The sequence below is a fragment of the Peromyscus maniculatus genome, chromosome 4 (genome assembly GCF_049852395.1).
Source record: "Peromyscus maniculatus bairdii isolate BWxNUB_F1_BW_parent chromosome 4, HU_Pman_BW_mat_3.1, whole genome shotgun sequence".
In the NCBI taxonomy this organism is placed as follows: domain Eukaryota; kingdom Metazoa; phylum Chordata; class Mammalia; order Rodentia; family Cricetidae; genus Peromyscus; species Peromyscus maniculatus.
In genome coordinates, this window is record NC_134855.1 from 150,814,931 (window position 1) to 150,837,810 (window position 22,880).

A 22,880-nucleotide genomic window follows, 5' to 3' on the forward strand; every position below is an offset into this window, starting at 1 on the left:
ATTTATGAATATTCAGCTGTTACATTTGCACAGGCGCCTCTCCCACAGGTGCTAGGACTCTCCCCATTTTATAGACGGGGAAAGCCAAAACCTCAGAGACCTAACCACCTTGCTGCAAATGTAGTAAGTAGTTAGTGTTTGAATCCAGACTATGATCATGGGTCTCCATTTACAATGCATGGACTTTAAAGTGTGATGATTTCCCCCTTGCCTTTTTACTTAAAATATGTTTGAACACTTTCCAATGTTTTTAATAGAATTTAATCCCCTTGAATATTTCATCAAGTATAAACCCACTTAAAAATCTGTGATGAAAAAAATTCAACCCTTGAGCCAACTCAGCTCAACACACCATCTAGGAATAAATCCTTTAAAATAATAATGACCAAAATATTCATGAACATTTTAGCAAAAATCAATGTGTATTCATAGTGCGAGCCTGGAAGAATTGCTCCATCTTCAAATAGCTGAACCTAGTGACTGAGGAGATTGGGATCCAGGGTTCTGCTTCAAAGCCTGACTTGATCTATGAGCACTTGTCGGAGTGGAGGGGGCGCTGGGTCACCTGGATTGATGGCAGACATGCCAGAGGTGGAATTGCACTGGCACTCTCAGTGAGCAATCTAGCTGTTAGTTAAAACTCTTCTCCCTCTCAGCGGAGCTGTGTCTTCACGACACATTTACAGTCTTCGCCCACATTGAATGCACTGTACCTACCATGGTACGTCACTACACAACTATTGTTGATCAGGGCCTGGAAATGCTGACTAGTGCAGACAACCTCTAGTCAGGTTGGGAACTGCAGTTACAAAAGGGTGAAGCCATTTACCAAGGCCATCACCCCACCCCAGACCTTCCTTCTGTATTTCATTCTGGCAGAGGGGAGATAGCCAGAGCCTTGGGGATACAGCCCTGGTCATTGAAAGCATGGCAAGTGTTGATTGCTATTATCCTTTAGAGTGTCTGGGTCAGCACTTAGCTTTCACACATCTGTATTTGTGGCATAGTAGAAACTCATAGTGCTGAAATTCAAATTAAGAACAATGCCTAAGGTTTCCTTTTTACCACCAGCTTCATGTGCTTGGGTTTTCTCTTATTACAGGTTCTTTTAAATCTCCACTATTTATTTGAAAGTACTTTATAATCTTATTTTGTAGGAGTTCACATAAGTGCAGTTGTTAAAATGGTTCTCACCAAATGCATGCTAGGCAAGTGCTCTACCACTGACCTCTCTCCCCAGCCCCCAAGAATTTATTTTTATCGCAAATCAATTTGCCTCTAACGGAATCCATTAATAATGGTCTCTTTCACTTCTTACTTACTGAAAACAGTTTTACAAATGGTCCAGAACTCTCAAGGGACATAGCTGTTTCATGACAGTTTCTAGAAAACACTCAACATTTGGCTATTGATAGTTCAAAGTAAATTCAAAAACTTAAACAGCGGGGGCCTGAGCCCATTCATGAACACAGTCTTAATATTACTATTTACTACGTTAAAATAAAATATGGAGATTTTGATGATTTTTCTTATTACAAAATAGCTAATTTAGATGATTCCTAATATGAAATTATTAGTCTCACACTGTCTTGTTAGATGTCTGGGATCTACTATGGGATGATGATAGAATTGTGATTGTAAATGCCATAGTACTTTTGTTCTTATTTCCCTTAGAGATTTTTGACTCTAACTTTTTGTGTTGATAAAGTTTCTAAATAGTAATAATAAAAACAATGTAACTGTGTCTGAGGGAGACCCTGTCTACAGTCACTAGCTGAGGTAGCTACCATAGTCTTGGTGACGTTGTCAACAGTCACTCCAGGCAGCAAATGGCTATCTCTTTCCAGAGTTGCCTGGAGTTCTTTGTTCAAACTCTTTTAAGACTATGCCTTGGCAGCTTCACAATTGTTGGTCCGCTAATTACACACTGTTACTGTGGAGTGTGGTTTAAATAATTTGGAGTCCAGCTTTATTCAGTCGATTATAGAAATTGTAAGCTAATTGATGTTACTTTAGGACCACACATCACAAACACATCCTTTCGCACCTGTACCTTTTGTGAATACAGAAGTGTAGGTGTAATTAATGTGTGCTCAGCAGGGGAAACATTGCTTTTAGAGGTTTCATTGCTCTGCTCTTTTATTGGCATACAGTTTTTTTTATAATGCAAATTGAAAAAGTCTAAAAATGATCTTTGTTAATGTAAATAGCGTTTAGTTGTGTTGACACCCAGAGTGTATCATTATGTAATAGCATCCGCATTTAAAAACTCATTTTTTCTATGGCAGTTCATTTGTAATGTTGATCTTCCTGAGTGTTCTACCAAACCCTAGCATGTAGATATTTTTAAATGCTTCTGTGTTCCTACGATGTCTTTGCTGTGTTATTTCTGGGGATTTTAGACTAACCTTTTGTTTTTCTCCCAGAGAGATTCAATGTGTATTTGATGCCATCTCCTAACTTAGATGTACATGGCGAATGTGCCTTGCAGATTACATATGAGTACATCTGTCTTTGGGACATCCAGAATCCCAGAGTCAAACTCATCTCTTGGCCGCTAAGTGCCCTGCGGCGGTATGGACGTGACACCACGTGGTTCACTTTTGAGGCAGGGAGGTGAGTTCATGGCTTTCCACACATTTTTTTTTTCTCAGTGTCTGCTTACCTTCTCCAGGTTCAGGTTAAGGAGTTGGACTGGAAGTTTGCTTTGGAAAATTCATAAACTGTGATCGTATAGAAAGATTGTAGCACAGTGCTCAGGCACCCAGCATCCCTTCACTCCTAGGGAGGATTCTAATGCTTCACAAATATGACATGAAATTTTACTCATTGATTTGGTGACATGCCACACACTGGAGCTGAGGGGGTGAATGGTGCCACAGACTGGGCTTAGCCAAACAGAGGCAGCTCCCTGTTGCTGGAGTACTTCCTTACTGTAATGCAATGCACACTACGTGAACTAACAGGGTAGATCGTGCATGTGCGGACCACTGAACGCTTCTCAGGTTGCAGATAACTACTTACTATTTAACAAACGGCAGAAATGCTGGAAGTGCTCGATTCTAAAACTTGCTTATTGTTATCCCATGGAGCCCTTTTAGGGTCTCCTTGCTCCTGTTAGAGGCAAATGTGGGAGTGAAAAGAATACAGAACCAATTGGGCGAACCATGGCCTAGAAAGAGATCCTTCTGGTCGGTGTTTCATTTTACCTCTCCACCCATTATTCTTCTCCCTCAGAGTCTAGGTTCATTTTAAAGGCAATAAATAAATAAATACATAAATACATAAATAAATAAATAAATAAATAAATAAATAAATAAATAAATAAATAAAACCAGTCACCCTTTGTATTTTAAAATTTCAAATGACTCAGGTTTTAAGAACTACAAGGCCATCAAACTAATCATTATTCTAGCACGGAATGGAGAGGGCTTCACATGCCCCAACCCCTAATTGAAGAACTGTGGATGGTGAATACCTGCTGGGGGAGGTAGAGTCAGTTTTCTTTAAGGGCGTGGCTTCTGGTAGGTGGACCCCACTCCAGTGGATGGCCTTATATCCAGGAGCATATAAAGAGCACAAACTGGATAATGGGTTATTTATTAAGCAAAAACAAAAGTAACAACAACAAAAATAGGTTGAAGACACAAAGTTGAATGGTATGTTGGGAGATAGGGAGTCGGCGATGAATCTGGAGGAGTAGAAGCTAATATGATCAAAATACATTGAATGGAATTCTTGAGGAATTGACAAAAATTTAAAAATGAAATGTAAGCCTATATATATATATATATTGCCCTGAAGCTGTAACAATCAGGTTAAAGTATTTAAGGTAGTTGGCTGATATTAATTTTTTGTTGTTGTTTTGTTTTTGTTTTTTGAGACAGGGTTTCTCTGTGTAGCTTTGTGCCTTTCCTGGAACTCACTCTGTAGCCCAGGTTGGCCTCGAACTCACAGAGAGCCACCTGCCTCAGCCTCCCAAGTGCTGGGATTAAAGGCACACACCACCACCGCCCGGCTGTGATATTGATTTAAAGAGAGTAAAAGCAGAACTTCGAACACTGCCCAAACCTCTGACTCAGGTGAATACATGAGAGTGATGAGCTCAATCAGTTTACCTCATTTCAAATAGAGCCAGAGTAGTTAACATTTACTTTTTGGAAATAAGATCAATTTAATGTTTTCACAACATTCTAAAAAATTAAAACAAAATGTTTTTCTTCCACATGTAGTTCTCCTTTGGTTTATATTCTTCCTCCCTCCCTCCCTCCCTCCTTCCCTCCCTCCCTTCCCTCCCTCCCTCCTTCCCTCCCTCCCTCCTTCCCTCCCTCCCTCCTTCCTTCCCTTCCTTCTGGTTTTTGGTTTTTGGTTTGTGGTTAGTTTTCTTGTTTTTGAAATGATGTGTCATGTAGCCCAGACTGCCCTCAAACTTGGACTCTTGATCCTCCTGCTTCCAACTCCCAAGTAATAGGAAGATGGATGTGCACCATACACCTGGGCTGTTTTACTTTCAAAGATATAGGAGTTAGCTACTGTCCTGGACAACATTAAAAATAAAACCTTCATGTAAACAGTTTTTTTTTGCATTCCCCCTTTATCTCAATAACCAGTCTACTATTTATAAAGGAAAATTCTTATGGAAAACTAAGAACTTTCTTGGTTGGATGGATATGCTTCCTGCTTTGAGTCTGTTAGGACTTTTGGAGAAGGGTGGGGGCTTGCAGAACACAGAAAGTGAGTCACAAGGTAATGCCACTATTTCATATTTTCTCTGAAATGCAAATGAAGATGGATTTTTATCATTACCATCAGGATGCTGGATAATAAGATCATTTGTGTTCCCCCAAGTGTGACACTTTCATATCTGCCTTATTTTATTAGTAAAGATAATTTCCTCCATGGTTATTTTTGGATAGCTCCAGAACAAGGCAGTTTCATAGTAACTAATAGCACACCCCGTTCACTCACTTGCAGACGTGAGCAGGAGTGAAGCTCCCACCAGGCACACTGTTTTTACATTGCAAATCGGAGGCTGTAACATAAACTTTCATTTCTTCTTTGGACTGGATCTGGGAACAATGGGAGCTAAGCTTCCATGGCTACCTGCACACTGGATTACATAACTTTCATCTCGTAGGAGTGTTATTAAAATCAAATAAAGGCACATGGGAGAATACCTGGGAAAGAGCCTAGAGAATAATAGGCATGTGCATCATCCCAAAGTGATAAAGGAAAGACATCCACATGTCTGTCATAGACTCTGGAAGTAGCAATGGCTTCAAGCATGGCTTGATTCAGCGCTCAGTTGACAAACCTTGGTTTCATTGGAGAGTCTTGCTTCTTCTAGCTTGTCTACTTCCTGAATGTTTTGATGAATTCTGGGAGCTTTAAAGTCTTCCCATACATCAGCCAATGGGAGACAGATGGGTAACATACAGTATGTTGACTGTTATAGTCAATGCTAGACTCTGGCTCCCGACTGAGCACTTTATACAAAGCTCACAGGATGGGAACAGAATGGAGGACATCTCCCAAAGCACAGAGTGGGGTTTGTTGTAGCTTGATTTTTTCGCCTTGCCCACAGTCAGGACAAATCTTTGACACCCGCCAGTCCCACAGCCGCTCAGACCCAACCAAGTAAACACAGACACTTATATTGCTTTCAAACCGCATGGCCGTGGCAGGCTTCCTGCCAACTGTCCTTATCTTGCTAACTGTGCTTTTATCTTAAATTGATCCATTTCCATACATCTATACCTTGCCATGTGGCTGGTGGCTTACTGGCGTCTTCACATGCTGCTGGTCATGGCAGCGGCTGCAGTGTCTCTGGTCATGGCGGCGGCTGTAGCCTCTTTGGTCATTGCGGCGGCTGCAGCGTCTCCTTCTGCCTTTCTGTCCTTTTTTATCTCCTCTCTGTTAGTCCCGCTTATCTTTCCTGCCTAGCCACGGCCAATCAGGTTTTATTTATTAACCAATCAGAGCATACAGACCATCCCCCAGCACAGCCAAGTGCAGACCATCTCAAACACCTGCACTCAGGCCCATGGTCCTAATCATCCTCTATACGGACCTGCTGGGTAACGCCACAAAGAACCTGAGAATGGGCTCCCACAGGACCTACAGAACATCCCACAGCAGTTTGTTGCCTTTGAAAGGGAAAAGATGTGAGGTTTCAAAACAACAAAGTGTGTCTATCATAGCATGTCCTTGCTCCAGGTTAAAAGGGCCTAGAGGGGTTCTTTTGTTTGTGTGTATGTCTGTGGCTGTATATATACTTGAGAGTAGATACCTTTGAAGGCCAGAAGAGGGCATCAGATCCCCTGGAGCTGGAATAACAAGTGGTTGTAGTGGCCGGATGTGGGCACAAGAAATCAAACTGCAATTGTCTTTAAAAGCAGCAAGCGTTCTTAACCTCCATGCCATCTCTGCAGCCCCTGGGATCATGTATTCTTGTCAGCATACCAATCCTTACTTATGAAGTGACCTCAGCTTCATGTTCAAGGAAGACCTCCATCAGTAAGTCACAGATGTATGAAGAGACTGCTGATTTGATATTCTTCCTAAGCTGTGTGCTGGTATATAAACACCCGTAACTTGAGCTGAGTTTTGAGAAACCCCATTGCTCTTTTCTTTCGTAGTCTGGGCCCATGCAACCAGAGCCATCTACCTTTTCTCAGGTAGCTGTGGGGGTGGGGCTTAGCTAGTGTATTTCTGCCCTTTACCTCCCAGGATAAGTAGATCTACTTCTATTAGCATGGCTTTTTTTCCCCTTGATGAAAATTCAGAGAGGAAGCATAGGACTTGTAATGAGCCACAATTGTACCAAGATGTGTCCCTGGCAATAAAAAGTAACAATTCACTTATTCTGGAGACTTGGAGATATGTTGCCTCTTTTGTCTGCGGTGTCTGTCTGTAGCCTGCTGTTTGTTTCTGCTTCGGAGCCCTGACATCTCACTTGCGCAAATCAACCTGTCAGAGAGGCTGGAGTTTTCCATGGGAAGATCCAACTGGCAGGGCTTTCTCTAGGCGGCCACATTCCCATGGAACCTTTCCAGAGGGGCTATTGTTTGGAGAAGGGTGGCAGGTGTCCAGCGAGATTCCCTTTTACGTTTCAAGCTGGTTGCTGGGTTCACATGCTTCAGTGTCAGTCTCTGCCTCACCTCCGACTGATTTAAATTAATATCCTGGGCTTTGCTGCTGCAGGAGTGAGAGGCTCAGGAGATGTTTGGCAGAACCTGCTAAATAATTTCCACACATGAATGCCTTTCTTTACTGACCAGAGAGGGAGAGTCTCTCTTGTGCCTTTGGCATCATTTAAAAAGAAATTTTAGGTATGCCAAGAAAGGTGAAAACTTGAATTCCACGCACAGATGCCTCCCTTAAATTTATGGAAAGAGTTTTTGCTTGAGATGGAAGGTCATCTAAACAGACTTGGAAAATAAATAGTAGCCTTTTATGTAGCTCACATTAAATGCAGTCTAACTGGTTAGGTATCTTTTTAGTGGAGAAGTTGGACTCTCTTCTAACTGAAGAGTCTATGCGTAAAGCAAAAGCTGTGCTGCTGTTTCTGGCATGTTCCTGACTTGTGTTCGTGGTTCCAAGCCATTGAACATTCTCCAGTATCTGAATGTTTTAGAGACAGTCCATTCCTTATTATCAAGGAAGAGAAAGTAAGTGGGCATGGCATCCTCCTTTCTCACTATATTGAGTAGAGAAATTCACACGGGGTGCTCTGTCTCACCACAGACTTGCTCAGAGGAAATGAATTCCTCTTCTTCTACCAGAAAATGGAAAAGATGGTGTCCTAATTTTCCTTCTGTTGTGATAAAATGCTCTCACCAAAAGTAGTCCCCCAGACTTCCCTCACTTCTGATCCCAAGGGTGAGTTCAGGCCAAGGTCAGCTTTCTCGTCTCCCCCAGACATATTCCATCCCCACCATCTTCAGGCATCCCTGATGTTGTTCTGGGATGTGGTCCCCACCTTTCCTCTGAGATAAAGATGCAATTTGAGACATCCTTCAAAGAGCATCTGAGGTAAAAGCAATGGATAAAGAGAAATGAGGAAGGGGTTACAAGATACCAAAATGCCTTCCCGCTCTTCAGCGCATGAATGCCTGAGCAGGTTTTTCTCTTGTGTTTTCTGAATTGCTGACCAGCCTGCACTGTGGTGCTGGGTTATATAAAGCCATTAGTCTATTTGATGTGTTTTTATTTTTATTGCCTTGGGCCCTTCACCCATTATACTGTTTGTCAAGGCCTATAGTAACATTTTAATGTGTTGAGACATTCCTTATGAAACAGCTCCAAGCCAATCAGTCAGGCAAAGCAAGTAGAATGGAAGGGCTTATGTGCCAGGATTAGAAGAGGCTGAAGGGAATTGCATGGAAAGGCCAGGTTTTGTCCATCCTCCACTCTGTGAGTCATGCAGTAGAGCTCAAGGGCACACATACTTAAGTAAACAGAAGGAAATCCCGACATTTAAACCAGAGGCCACATGTCTGTTCTACTGAGAGTTCTTTCATGAATCTTATCTCTTTATTGCACAGTGGGGAACCTCTTGGCCATTATTGGTACGTCAAGCCATTTTGGCCCTTACAGAACAAAATATAAATAATGAAACAGGTTGCTGACATCTAAAATCAGCTAACTTTACATACAAGATTTCTTACTAGTCTTAAATGGTGTGAAGCAGCTATAACATTGGATTCCTCTGTATATATAAATACCTTACTAGCTTATTGTAGGCTAAAAATCTTAAAAAAAAAAGAAAGAAAGAAAGAAACTTACTTCCCATTAGCCTTGTCTCCTCCACTCTCTATGCCCTAGGGAGTCTGAATAGAAAGTCTTGTTTTTTCTATCTGAGGTATGATGGTTAGGGATGTGACTCCTGATTCTTTCTGTAAGTGGTAAGCTGTGGCCGTGGCAGTGTCTGTGGCTGTGGCAGTGGTCTCTCTCTCTCTCTCTCTCTCTCTCTCTCTCTCTCTCTCTCTCTCTCTCTCTCTCTCTCTGTGTGTGTGTGTGTGTGTGTGTGTGTGGTTGTCTGTGTCTGTCTGCCTGTCTGTCTGTCTGTGTACCTGAATTGTGTGTGTGTCTCTGCATTCATTGGCTTCAGGTGAGTGTCGGAAAAACAATGCTTGATGCTATAGTCATTTTGATTTCCTTTGTTTTTGATCACAGTATTTGAGAGATTTAAATGATATCATTAAAGAAAATATCTGCATTATGCTTTTCAAAAGGAGACATTGGTGGGTGAGCTGGGGATATAGCTCAGTTGGTAGAGGGTTTGCCCATTACACACAAAGCCTTGAGTTTGAACACAACTACTGCTTAAACCAAGCATCATGACATGCAGCTGTAGACTCAGCACTCATTGTGACACACAGCTGTAGACCCGGCACTCACATGGGGGCAGGTAGGTCAGCAGTTTAAGTCCCTCCTCAGGTACATATTGCTTTGGAGGACTGAACAGGATGATGATACCCTATCTCAAGACAAACAAGTAAAACTCCAGGAATTGTCAAAAGGACGATTTTGTTAAGAGTTGTTCTTGCCAGTTAATGAGTCATAATGTAAAGGAAGTACTATCAGGCAAGCATCAAGTGCTAAGAGAGGGAGAAAACATTAGCATGTTAATAGATTTATGATCAACCTATATAGCAATAGATCAATGTATTTGGTCATAATCTAAATTGTATTTCTTACTGTGAGTTTTAGTCAAAACAAAAGACTTTAAAGGCCCCTGGAGCACCAAGATTAAGAAGTGTGCTTTCAAACTTGGGTGCTCCTCAGCCATCTTCTAGATGCTTCTGAGTAACAGGTGCCTTCTTGTCCTCAAGGGACAGGGCAGTCATTTCAGTAAGTCAATGAGCAGTGACCTCTATCATAGGAGAAACAGCAGGTGATTTCTTCCCCTTAAAGAATCAGTTAAGGTTGATTCTTCCTCTTAATAAATTCATGTACTTTGTGGTAAAAGAGATGTGGAAAAATCACAAAGCCTTGTAGAACTTTGTGCCAGGAAGTGGACTCGAGATGATACAGCGACTTACATTCAAAAGAGGTGACAGCAGGGTCTGCAATGGCGCACCATGTCTTCACGAAACAGTTAACGAAGAATGTGTTGAACCTTAGCTTTAATACATTATTAACTGGGCACAACTTAATGATTACAATCCCATAATCATCACTGATTGGAACCAAGCTCTTTCTCCTCTTTCCCAGCATCCCCTTCTCCCTATCCTCATACATCCATATTCATGAAATTGAAGCTAAGCAGGGTCAGCCATTATTTAGCCCCCCCCCCCATGGCTGGGGTCCTGGGCCAACTATGAATAATTAGACTGGGGTGTATCTTTCTTGTGTTATGACACTAATTGCATGAACTGGATAAGTACAAAAAAGAACAATGGCTTGAGCTGGAAACTTCCTTAGTTCTTTATTGTGTCATAAGTTTTTCAGACGTAAACAAAACTCACGCATTAAGTAAGGCAGAGTTCATGCTATCAGCAAGAAGTTCTGAAGTGGAAAGAGGGGGATTTAGACGGCTAGCTCCTTTAGAACAAACAAATACAACCTCTTATCATTGTTGTATATATTCATACCAGAACTCTTTTCAGTGTTACTGCATATGCTTTGATTCAAATTCTTTAAAGTATTGGCAGTAGTGGCTGGAGAGAGGGCTCAGCAGTTAGGAGTACTGGCTGCTCTTACAGAGGACTCAGGTTTGATTCTCAGCACCCACATGATGACTCACAACAGTCCTTAACCTTAATTCCAGTTCCAGGGGATTTGGTGTCCTTTTCTCACTTCCAAGCGCACCAGTCATGCATGTGATGCACAGATGTACATGTAAACAAAACACCTATACACATAAAATAAACATTTTTAAATTAAAAATACTTGTAGTAATTAAATATATTTGTATATGTGCGTGTAGTGATATTGTGTTCCCCAAAATACATTGTGCACTCTAATAAACTTATCTGGGGTCAGAGAACAGAACAGCCACTAGATACAGAGGCCAGAAAATGGTGGCACTCACACCTTTAATCCTAGCATTCTGGAGACAGAGATCCATCTGGATTTCTGTGAGTTCAAAGCCACACTGGAAACAGCCAGGCATGGTGACTCACACCTTTAATCCCAGGAAGTGATGGGAGGAAGCAGAAAGGTATATAATGTGTGAGGACCAGGAACTAGAGCCTGGTTAAGCTTTTAGACTTTTAGCAGCAGTTCAGCTGAGATCATTTTGGATGAGGACTCAGAGGCTTCCAGTCTGAGGAAACAGGATCAGCTGAGGAATTGGCGAGGTGAGGAAGCTATGGCTTGTTCTGCTTCTCTGATCTTCCAGCGTTCACCCCAATAACTCGCACCGAGTTTGATTTTATTAATAAGACCTTTTAAGATTCATGCTCCATGCACACTGAAACATATGCAATTATAAAGAATTTGTTTTGTTTTTGTCTAATGGTGCCTTGCCAGTTTTCTTTATCAGTTTATTTCTGGATTTTTGTGGTCTGGGGTGGATATGCCCTTTCTCTAAATGTTTGACCTCAGTTCCCAAACCCATATACATTGTTTTCCTTGAAGAATTTCCCATGTGTCTCATACATTAACTCAGCAGAGTCCTGCTCCTTAAGGAAGGGTGATGGGTTGCATTGGATCCAGCATGTTGACATGACGCTGGACCAACATTTTGTATGTAGATTTGGAAATGAAAGAATTCCTAGGGCTGTCATCTGTGGGGAAGTTAGAATAGTATTGAAGAAAGACAGAATCCCATTTCCTCCGGGAGCTTACAGCCCACGTAGTGGTTTTCTGCTGAAAGATTGTTCCTGGAGTGGGAGAAGGGATCAGTACCACAGGGATCCCTTTGGAGTGTGGCATTATACTGAGGATGGAGAAACAGTACTTATCTTCTACTTCAATTTATAATAAACAAGACAAAACACCATTCAGTACTTATCAGCTAGGAGTGTTGATTCCATGCCCTCTGTTAGAATAGTTAATTGGACACTGACCATTTTGGTCTAGTTAATGTTATTTAGCAAATGTGAACATGAGCTCGAATCACATTAAGAATAAATGAACTCAAATGGCATTACTGTAACCCCAGCACTCAGGAGGCAAACACAGAAGGGCTGTTGCAAGTCAACTCGGGCTACCTAGAGTTCTAGACCAGCAAGTGCTACATAGCATGACCCTGTACTGAAATTAAATGAGCAAATCTTGTCATGTCGACATTCTGAGAGCTGGGTTTTCAGAAGTTTCTTGCTTTTGTCTTCACAGGATGTGTGAGACTGGTGAAGGGCTATTTATCTTTCAAACGCGAGACGGCGAGGCCATCTACCAGAAGGTCCATTCTGCTGCACTGGCCATAGCTGAGCAGCATGAGCGCTTGCTGCAGAGTGTGAAAAATTCAATGGTACGTTTGGAATGTCCTCTTTCTGCCCCGCACACACCACTGTAGACTGTGATCTGGGAATGTCCATGCTGAACAACAAGGCCCACTTTACATAAGCAGTTGGTTTGTTTCTTGACTTAACATTGTAGGACATGGATTGAGTGCTATCCCTAGAATTCCCAACGTGACCAACTGATAAACCATCTACTTTACACATGACTATTTGCATTTGTGTGTACACTCCGCAGGATGCTCACTGACAGCTGCCCTTTCAATTTCAAATGAGTGAGTTTCTTAAGCATGTAGCAAGCACAAATAAAAAGAAAACAAACAGGTAGAGAGAAGCAGCAAATAGATGGCAAAATATCAAGGCGCTTATAACATCAACAGAAAAGACTCGGGTAGCCTGGCTGAGAGCAAGCAAAGGTAAGATCGTCAAATGGCGGCTTATAACATGCAGCAGAAATCACTTGGGAAATCCCATCTGGGGCATCCAGCTGAGTCTTTTCTCTCCATGGATGAATTTTTGTTCCTATTCCTACTTCAGGCATTTTTTACACCCAAAAATAAACAGTAGTGTTGTCTGTCTGGAATGGTTTGCCTTCTACCTGTTCTCAAGAACACAATGCACCCTTAGCTGCTTGCTGTTTCTCTCTTTCCATAAGAGAATCAGGGGGTCACTGGACAGGGTTCTTTAGAGGACACTTTGAGATAAACATGCTTGAGACAGGAGAGGGTGGGACGTCTCAGTAAGCTTAAACAGCAGGTGGCAGTTCATCAATGTAATTACAACATTAACACTGAATGAGTGTGTATTAACATCTATAGATTTAGCTATGTGGCTAGCCTGCCTCTGCGTATGTATGCATATCTTTATCAGAATTTATTATTTCCAGCCAACAAATGTGCCTAGAAAACACAAATGAAAGAAGGCTGAGGGAACCTGGGGAGAAATATTCCAGGCTCAAATGAAGGATTTGAGTTTGTGCTAGAATGAAGTGGGTAACTACAGGGAATGAGCTGCAATTCAGTTACAGATGCTTTTTGAGACAGGGAGAGCCTGAGAGAGCACACAGAGCCATACATCTGCTATTGTATGAAGATGCTGACATGAGCATGCACACATGAGTTTGGAATGCCTGTCTTTTGTATTACATGCTGCTAAGGACTCTGATTTAAAGAAAATATTATAATTCTTCAGTATCTTATAGAAGGAGAAGAAATATTTCTAGAAATCTTTAAGATTTTATTTATTTATTTATTTATTTATTTATTTATTTTTAAATTTGAGACAAGGTCCCTCTATGAAGCCTTGCCTGTCCTAAAACTCACTATGTAGACTGGGCTAGCTTCCAGTTCACAGAGATCCACTGCCTCTGTCTTCCAAGTACTGGGATTAAAGGCAAAGCCTGGCTCTTTTATTTTTATTTTTAAATTTTGTATATACATATGTGTTTCTGGATGAGGGTGCATGCATATGAGCTTAGCAGGTACCCACGGATGCCTGGAGAGGGCATCACATACCCTGGAGCTAGAGTTATAGGCAATTACAAATAGCATAGGTGCTGAGGGAGGGGAATTGAATTCCAGTCCTCTGCAAGAATAGTATACCTTCTTAACTGCTCAGCCATCTCTCCAGACCCAAATACCAAGAAATCTTAAATAGAAACACAAAGGACAAAAAAAAAAAATGCCTGGGAGACACTAAAAACAAGAGGAGCTCATGTGGCATGATAAGATTAAGGGGATTGGATTACAATTTGAAAATGTGCATGTAATGTTTGTTTTGGGAGTGGCCTTCTTGGGGCTAGAGCTCACTACTGAAAGAGAGGAGAGAGCCAGGGCTGCGTTGCACATTCTGGACCAAGAGTTGGATGTATGATCATAATTCCATTTCAGAGGTGGTTGGGGATGTACACGCTGTGAGATCTGGTGGGAATTAAGGGAGTGGGAGAGCCAACTTGTGTAGGAGATGATTTGCCAGGTTTTTGATTAAACATTATTCTGGTGTTGCTGTGAGAATGCTTCTGGATGAGATGTCATTTTAATTGGTAATTTGAAGAAACAAATTTGTATTCTGAGGTGTTAGAGAGCTTCATTCTACTGGTTGGAGGCCTAGACAGCTTAAAAGGAGAATGAGTTCACTCTCTTTGCTTGATGGTCTTGAGCTTGCACAATGGTCTTTTGCTATCTGTAAACTCAGACTTGAAGTGACACCATCAGTGCTTCTGGATCTCAGGCCTTCATATTACAGCTCAAAACTGCTGTGGAACAATCCTTTCCTACACTATGAATATGAATCACTCTCATTGGTTAATAAAAAGCTGATAGGCCAGGTAGCTAGGTAGGAAAGTCAAACTGAGAATGATGGGAAGAAGGAGGGTGCAGTTAGGAAAGGTGCCAACCAGCCTCCAAGCAACCAGGAGGTGTAGAAAATGAATTAATAAGCCATGAGCCACATGGCAAAGTATAAATAGAAATATGGGTTAATTTAAGTTTAAGAGCTAGCTAGTAATAAGCCTGAGCTACTTTCTGAGCATTTATAATTCATATCCAGCTTCTGTCTTGGTTATTTGGGACTGGGCAGTTGGGAAAGGAAATGTCTGTTTTCACAAGACCCCCTCACCTTCATTACAATCTCTCTCCCTCCCTCTCTCTTCCTCCCACCTCCCCCCCCACCTCTCCCTGACTAATCTAACCAGCATGGAATAGACACAGATAATGCAGACACAGGCCATCACTGTAATTGTGCTCATGATTGCTGCCTTGTAGCCAAACCTGGTTCCAACACCAGCACTACACCATTACAGCTTTGTGGAGTAGAGTAAAGTTCTAGATTTTTCTAAGCTCCAGTTTTCTGCTTCACAGAATGAGAAAAGTAGTAGAAAATTATGTTTCCATGAGATCTGCTCACAATACATTTGGCATAGCCCACTGCTGGGTAGATCCATTGTTTCAGGTTGATCTCAACAACAGCTACATCTTACACCACTCATCTGTCTGTCTGTCAGTCTGTGTCTGAGTAGAGGCAACCTAAAGGTAGCATTTGGAAGGAGCGGAGAGTGAAGCAACATGATGGCTTAGGTCACAGTCAACTGTAGGAACCCATTGGAAGAGCCACACTTATTACAAAATCCATGCATCGTCGAAGAGCTTCACACAGAGGAACATTGACCAGAGACAGCAAGGCCTCTTGCTTCTGCCACACAGCAAGACACCTATTGCCAATTTTTGAGTGTGGAGCTTCTGAGGTTTTAACCTGTAGGTGTATAACAAGCAGAATTGTACTGAACACACGACTTACAGTTAGCTTTTAAAAAGAGAACACCCTTGAGTGTTGATCCTCACTGTCTACCTTGCTTGAGGTAGGGTTTTTTGTTTGTGGGTGCATGCTTCAGGTACGATAGCTTCAGGATAGCTGAACTGGGAGCTTCTGGGACAATCTCCTGTCTCCAGCTCCCTATCCCTGAAGTAACAGTGTGATGACAGACTTTCTCCACTGCATGTGGCTTTACATGGAGTCTGGGGATCCAAATTCAGGTCCTCGTGAGTATTATGTAACAAGTGCTCCCTGAACTATTGCCCCAGCCCACAGCTATCTTTTTGAAAAAGCCTCATACAACATCCATGTTTTTATATAGCAAGCATCTATTGTGTGGTTATATAGTACTACACTATACAATTTTTCCATTAATTTTTAAAACTATGCTTCAGGGGCTGGAGAGATGGCTCAGCAGTTAAGAGCACTGGCTGCTCTTCCAGAGGACCTGGTTTCAATTCCCAGCATGCACATAGTGGTCAAAACTATCTGTAACTCCAGTTCCAAGGAATTTGAATCCTCGTCTGGTCTCTATGAGCACCATGCATGCAAATGGTGCACAGACATGCATGGAGGTGAAAACCCTGTCCACATGAAATAAAATAAGCACATTTAAAACCATGGTTCGGTGCAGTGCTCAATCTGCATGCATGGCGACAACTTAGTGTCGACTCTTAAAGTTTAAACATTGAATCAAAGACTGTGAATTCTTTAACAGATTTGAATTTGATTCCAAATGGCCTTCCAACACCACTTTCTTTTGGCACATGTGGACTGACAGTATATCTGTCTGACCTCATACTTACCATTCTTTGTGTGCCAGTAAGGATAATTCAGTGGACGGACAGAAGGGTGAACGACAGAGGGAGAAACAGATAGCAGCAAAGCTGAATGCAAGTTGCTTCAGCCTAAGCGGGAGCATGCCACTGCTCCGGACTTGGCTGCTTTCCCATTAGATACTTGTCAGGTCCTAGGGAAGTTTCTGTGAGATTGCCTTATTTGAAAAGCCTTAATTAGCATAAATTGGTTCTGGAAAGGCAGACAGGGATGTATGTGTGCATGTTTTCCCATTTTCTGTCTCCTCATTATTTCCACTAAAATTAATCAGGGATATGAGTAATTCATTCAGATCATCCTTCTGAAAATTTAACTAGAAAATAATGTCATTTGCCCTTAATTTGCTGTGCGCTTCATGAGTTCTAGGAAAGACGTGCTGTTTTAAAGCGAGCGCATCCTGTTTCAGATGAAGTGAGTAAGCGTCCAAGTGGGATCTGAGTGACGTGGCACTTCAGCTGGGGATTGTGGAAAGCCAAACACTAGTATATTTTAATCAGAACTTGATTAGGGGAGGAAAGACACCCTCTGATACAGTGGACCAGAGGGAGACTGCACCTGGCCTGGAGTTAGTGTTTTGGTTTTCTGTGCCTGAGGTTGGAGTCACATAGAACCAGCACTATTCTGTGGTGATATTGTGTTCCCCAATATATTGAGCACCCTAATAAACTTATCTGGTGTTACAGAACAGAACATCTGCTAGATAGACATAGAGGCCAGAAAATGATGGCACACATACTTTTAATCCTAGCATTCTGGAGGCAGAGATCCATGCGGATCTCTGTGAGTTCAAAGCCACACTGGGAACAGTCAGGCATGGTGACACACGCCTTTAATCCCAGGAAGTGATGGCAAGAAGCAGAAAGGTATATAAGGCGTGAGGACCAGGAACTAGAGCCTGTTAACCTTTTAGGCTTTTAGCAGCAGTTCAGCTGAGATCAGTTCGGATGAGGACTCAGAGGCTTCCAGTCTGAGGAAACAGAATCTGCTGAGGAACTGGCAAGGTGAGGTAGCTGTGGCTTGTTCTGTTTCTCTGGTCTTTCAGTGTTCACTCCAATACCTGCCTCCAGGTTTGTTTTTTATTAACAAGACCCTTTAAGATTCCTGCTTCTTAGCATTCAAGATTCACTATTCTCTCTTAGCAATGACTTTTACCCTCCTGCTGTTCTACTTCCAAAGTAGCCAAGGTTATACCTGAAAGGGGTGGTGATAGTCACCTCTAGCCTTAGCTGACTTACAGCTTTCCAATGATATCTATGCTTTAAAGCCTCATATTGGTTATTTACCAGCTTACTACAGTGTCTTAGAGGGGGAAGGGCTTCCCAGTCAGTGATGGTCAGGATAAGGACCTTGAGATGGGAAGAGTGCTTAGATTAGCTAAGAAGGTCCGAGTCATCTCCAGGAGCCGGTAGGAGAAAAATAGTCAGACATCGGGTAGTGGGTGTCAGTGAGAGCTGCAGAGGGCCACAAAGAGACTCAAGATGGCACTTTGCTGGCTTTGAAAGTGACAGCCAGGGCATGACTAGGGGTGCAGGAGTGTCCTGGCAGCTAGTGAAAGCACGGAGACTGAATCTGTTCTCAAAGAAGAACCAACAATGAAAACATCTTGAATTTCACCTGGAGAAGTCGACTTCAGTCTTAGGCCTCCAGAACAGAAGTGGTTCTAAGGTACTAACTTGTGTCAGATGCTTACCGTAATCCTGGAGGTTACCGCAACCCTGGAGCTCAGATGCCTAACGACTGAGAGGAGAAGGGTGGTGTTTGCTTTTCTATTCTGTAATCCATAACATTTCAGGAGAATTCTGTATGTTTTCAAACCCTCATAATGACCCTTGGGTTGAAGGCCCAGGATCAACAGCTTAGAAGATCAACCTGACTCAGAATGGCCCATCCTTATGCCAATAGATTGGTGCATCTCTCAACCTCATCAGACAAGCGTCTTTTTGCAGTAGATGGTGACTAACACAGAGACCCACAACTGGTCAAGCAAGGTGCAGGGAATAGAGACCAGGGAGTGCTCAGCCCTAAATGGACATCTTTCTCACACCTGCTCCTCCCAAGGCTTGGGAATCATTGTGGAAGAGGTCCAGGAAGATTGCGAGAGCCAGAGGCAGTGGTGACTGTAAGGAAATGATGTTTTCAGGAAACAGCTGGGCAGTTGTGACAGCATGCACAGTCTAGACCAAATCCCAGCATGGAGATGGGAGGTAGGCACAAAGTCCCACACCCTAGCTAAGGAACTATTAGTGATGATTAGCTGCTGGGACAGGGAGAGTTATTATTATTATCACTATTTTTAGGAGTGTGACTCCTCCTAGGCCAACCATGCTCCCGTGGATGGCTACAGAGCCAAGAGTACATGGGCAGCACATGATGGACCTGATGTATTTTTAAAGATAAAAAGGACACAAAATTGGGTGGGTATAGTAAGGGAGGTAGATCTGGGAGGAGTTGGGGGATAAGGTAAATATGATAAAAAAATACATTGAAATTATCAAAGAATTAATAAAAACTATTGGTGTCCAGAGTTGGAACAGGTTTCCGGGGGGTGCTCCCGCCTTGCACTGTATAGTTCTGTGTCAGACCTCTAGGCATGTTTCCTTGCTCTGTAGGTGTTTAGGTGACCATAGTTCTAAAAATTCCAAATGGAGAGCCAATGTGTAAAAATGAAAAGGTCTCACCTAAAACTCCATTCTCTGTATTATGAGGGACAGTGAAAGGGTCAGGCCACACTGACCACACAGCTCAAAATGACAAACACTGGCTATGCCCAGTCATGTCTGCCATCTGCAGCCAGACTTGGGACTTTCTGTTCTCTGAAGTGCCCCCTGCCCTGGGTTGTCACACTCAGCCTGGAGATTTCCAGCACACACTGTGGCCAGGCGCTCTCTCATTTGGTAAGTGAGTGTTGGTTTTCTGTTGCTGCATGACAAGGTGTGAGCACTCAGGTGCCGTGAGTCAGGACACACACGTGTGCATTGGGGATGCTGGGGATGGAGCACTCAGTGCACACCCACCATCTCAATGTGAGGGCTTTGGACTTAGGACTTAGCTCAGCTCGGTCCCTCTGCTTCAGTTTCTTCTCAAGCTGCATGTGTTGTCAGTTGGGACAACAGCCCCATTTGCAGGAGAGACTGGGGAAGGAGTGACCACGTGATCATATGGTGATTGGGGAATGTTATCTCCTCGTAGCTGTAGAATTTGGAACCTCAGTTTCTTGCTAGTGAGGCAATGGCCAGCTCTTTGCCACATGGGTCTCTACAATGCAGCCCCTTCCTTCATCAAATTCAGCAATAGACTCTTCTTGCAAGGTGGAGGTCACAAAACCACTAGGGACAATTATGGAAATATCACCTCATTTTTCTGGCATCCTCTATCTCAAAATCCAACCCCTAACCAAGTCAAGGAGAGACTGACCACACAGGACTTCAGGAACAGGGGACAGCAGAACCTTAGCATCTGCCTCCTACACTACTATTTATTTAATGATTTGATTCTTATTTCTTGAATCTTACTCAATTTGCTGGTAATTCCATTCATTCAGTGAGGACCTGCTCCTTAGTGATGTCATCATTGCTGTTTATCTAGCCTCCTGCAACAAGCCAGGGACTGTACCTAGCTTTTTTTTCTAAGCACCACAGTAATAATTCATTCATTCATTCATTCATTCATTCATTTATTCATTCATTCTCAATCACTTGTTTATTCATAAATGTTTATGGAGGACCTACTATGTTGTGTTATCATATAGATTATGATGTTAGATAGTGAGTCTCAAGGTCCCTTGGGACGTACCCTGGAAGAGAATGCTTCATTTATTCATCCTGGAAGAAATAAATTACCCTCTCCTGCTGCACACATGAGAAAAGTGATATTCAAGCTGACCAAATCATTTGCCTGCAGCAGTGGGGGCTTGACGTTATTGGAGCCAGGAGTTTCGGGAGGTTTTGTCTAGTTACAACTCCTGTGTGCTCCCCCTACACTGTCTTGAAGTCTTAAAACTCGAGCTGGTCAGTGTTTTCAACTCTGACTCATTTCCAAATCTCCTTCAGTATCAGAGCACTTTCCCTAAACAACTGCCCACTTATAAGGAAAGAAAGAAAAAAGAGATCTGAGGAGATGCCTTAGGCTGCAAAGTGCTAGACTTGCAAGCTTGGGAACTGAAGGTTCATCTCCACAGCCCACATTAAAAAACAAACCCAGTGTGCTGGCACAAGTTTGTAAGCCCACTGCTGGGGAGGTGGAGACAGGTGGATCCCTAGGCCTTGTTGGCCAGCAGCCTAGCATATTTAGCAAGGTCCAGGCCAGTGAAAGAACTTGTCTATTCTAAAAATGGTGGGACATACCAGAGAATGACAGCGGAGTTTGTCCTCTGGCCTGCAACCACAGGTGAATGTACACGCATGAGCTTCCTTAGACTCACACACGGACCCTTACACGTGAACACAGGTACATATACGCCAACTGGGTTAAAAACCTGAGTATGTTTTTAGGAAGTTTGGTACCATATGCCTTATAACTCTTTCCCACCTTCGTGGTTTTCAAATTGAGTGTGTGACTGTTCGACTTCCGAGGTGGTTAAAACAGAATGACCGAATGAGGTGGATCTTAGCTGCCAGCTGCCTTGTTGGAGAAACAGCAGAGAGCTTGTGGGACAACTGGGGACCTCCCTGCAGCAGTCAGATATTTTTGCCACCTCTGAGATCTGTGTCTATGATGAAGTCTAATTTTGGAATAAGGAGTGGCAGCCTGTGGGATGCTCCCCATTCCATAAGCAGAACTGTCATTCCAGAATTTCCTTCAAGGCGTGAGCCCCAGGGTGGAAATGGCCTGCCACTTAGCAGACCTTTTTTGGGACCACAGAGTGGGCTCAATTGAGGGTGACATTAAAGCCTTACATTGGCTTCTCCCTCATAATCTGAATCCTTAATGACACACAGGCCTGAGCCTAAAATTGGAATGGTATTTCACACCCTTTATTTTGGTTGTTGTTGTTGTTGTTTAATGGACTGATTTATGGGCAAATGGAGTTTCTCACATAAAATTTTCTAATAAATTTACAGAATATAAATGATATCTGTCACAACTCTTGAAACCAAATCAATCTATATTTAGTATGATTATAAAAGCATTTTGTTACCTATTGTATATATAATATATGTATACATACACATATATGCATATATAGAGAGGGGAGAAAGGGGGTTTAAAAACTCATGCAATCAACTTGGTTGGCATTTCAGACACTGAAGTAGATGTTGGTTTTATATGTGTGAACACCCCACACTGTCCTCTGCTTGCCCCCCCCCCCATCTCCAGATCAGATTTACCTCTTCTATTTATGGATTCTGGTTAACCGTGTTAACTTTAACATACCGCTTAAAGCAATTATCACCTTTTTTTTCTCTCCCAAATTAAAATCTTTTTATAACCTGACATACTAATTATACAAAAAAACTGTATAGAATTTCTGCCAACTACCTGCAGAGCAGTGTGACAGATATGTCTTAAGGAGAACATACCCTAAAACTAAAAAAAATAAAAAAAAACCTTCTGCAGCTATATCTGGGATGTGGTGGCTCATGCGTGTAATTCAGTAATACTAGGGAGGTTGATGAAAGAGGGCCATGAGTTTGAGGTCAACCTGGGGCTACCCAGGGAGTTCAAAACCAGCTTGAGCTACATAGTGAGACTTTATTTCAACAAGCCAACATGTTTCACATCCTCAAACAAATTTGAAATTTAGAAAAGGAGTTTAGGTTGGAAACATTAAAAATGTGTAAGGCAGATGGTCCTGGGATGCATAAGGAAGCTCTCTGAGTGTGAGCAGGTGAGGCAGTCAGCAGGCCGTGGTCCCCTGTGCTCTCTTCCCTGGCTTCCCTCAGTCATGGACTGTGACCTGGAAATATAAGCCAAGGAACTCCCTTCCTCTCTACAAATGGCTTTAGGTCTGAGTGTTTTATCACAGCTGCAGAAAGGCAACAAAATATCACTCATACAAGATTGAAAGGGAAGTTGTCTAGGGTGTATGGTACTCTGTGAAGGGCCAAGCATCTTCCTGGAGCAAGGTATACCTGAGCTGAGTTTTAGGAGGTTAGCTACATGCCTTGACTACTGCTGGGAATGATGGCATATGTGACACTCATTGAGAATTTACAGTGTGTGGGGAACTGTTCCAAGAACTAGACATCTATTAACATTTGGTCTTCAACATGGTCATAGGGATGGGCAGTATCATCCACTGTTAGGTCTCAGGGGTTTGAAGTATGGACACACATCTTGGAAGTGATGGAACTTTGATTTAAACTGAGTAACTACAGTCTCCAT

The 22,880-nt window shown here is 42.5% G+C and overlaps 1 protein-coding gene across 1 annotated transcript in view; it reads left to right on the top strand.

Moving 5' to 3' along the window:
- The window catches only part of Dok5 (docking protein 5), a 150,089-nt gene that overhangs the window by 99,141 nt on the left and 28,068 nt on the right, over positions 1 to 22,880 (top strand). Inside the window, exons 5-6 of the mRNA XM_006984002.4 lie at positions 2,427 to 2,616; positions 12,286 to 12,421. Of these exons, the coding sequence (XP_006984064.1) occupies positions 2,427 to 2,616; positions 12,286 to 12,421 (326 nt within the window). The remainder of the gene's footprint in view (positions 1 to 2,426; positions 2,617 to 12,285; positions 12,422 to 22,880) is intronic.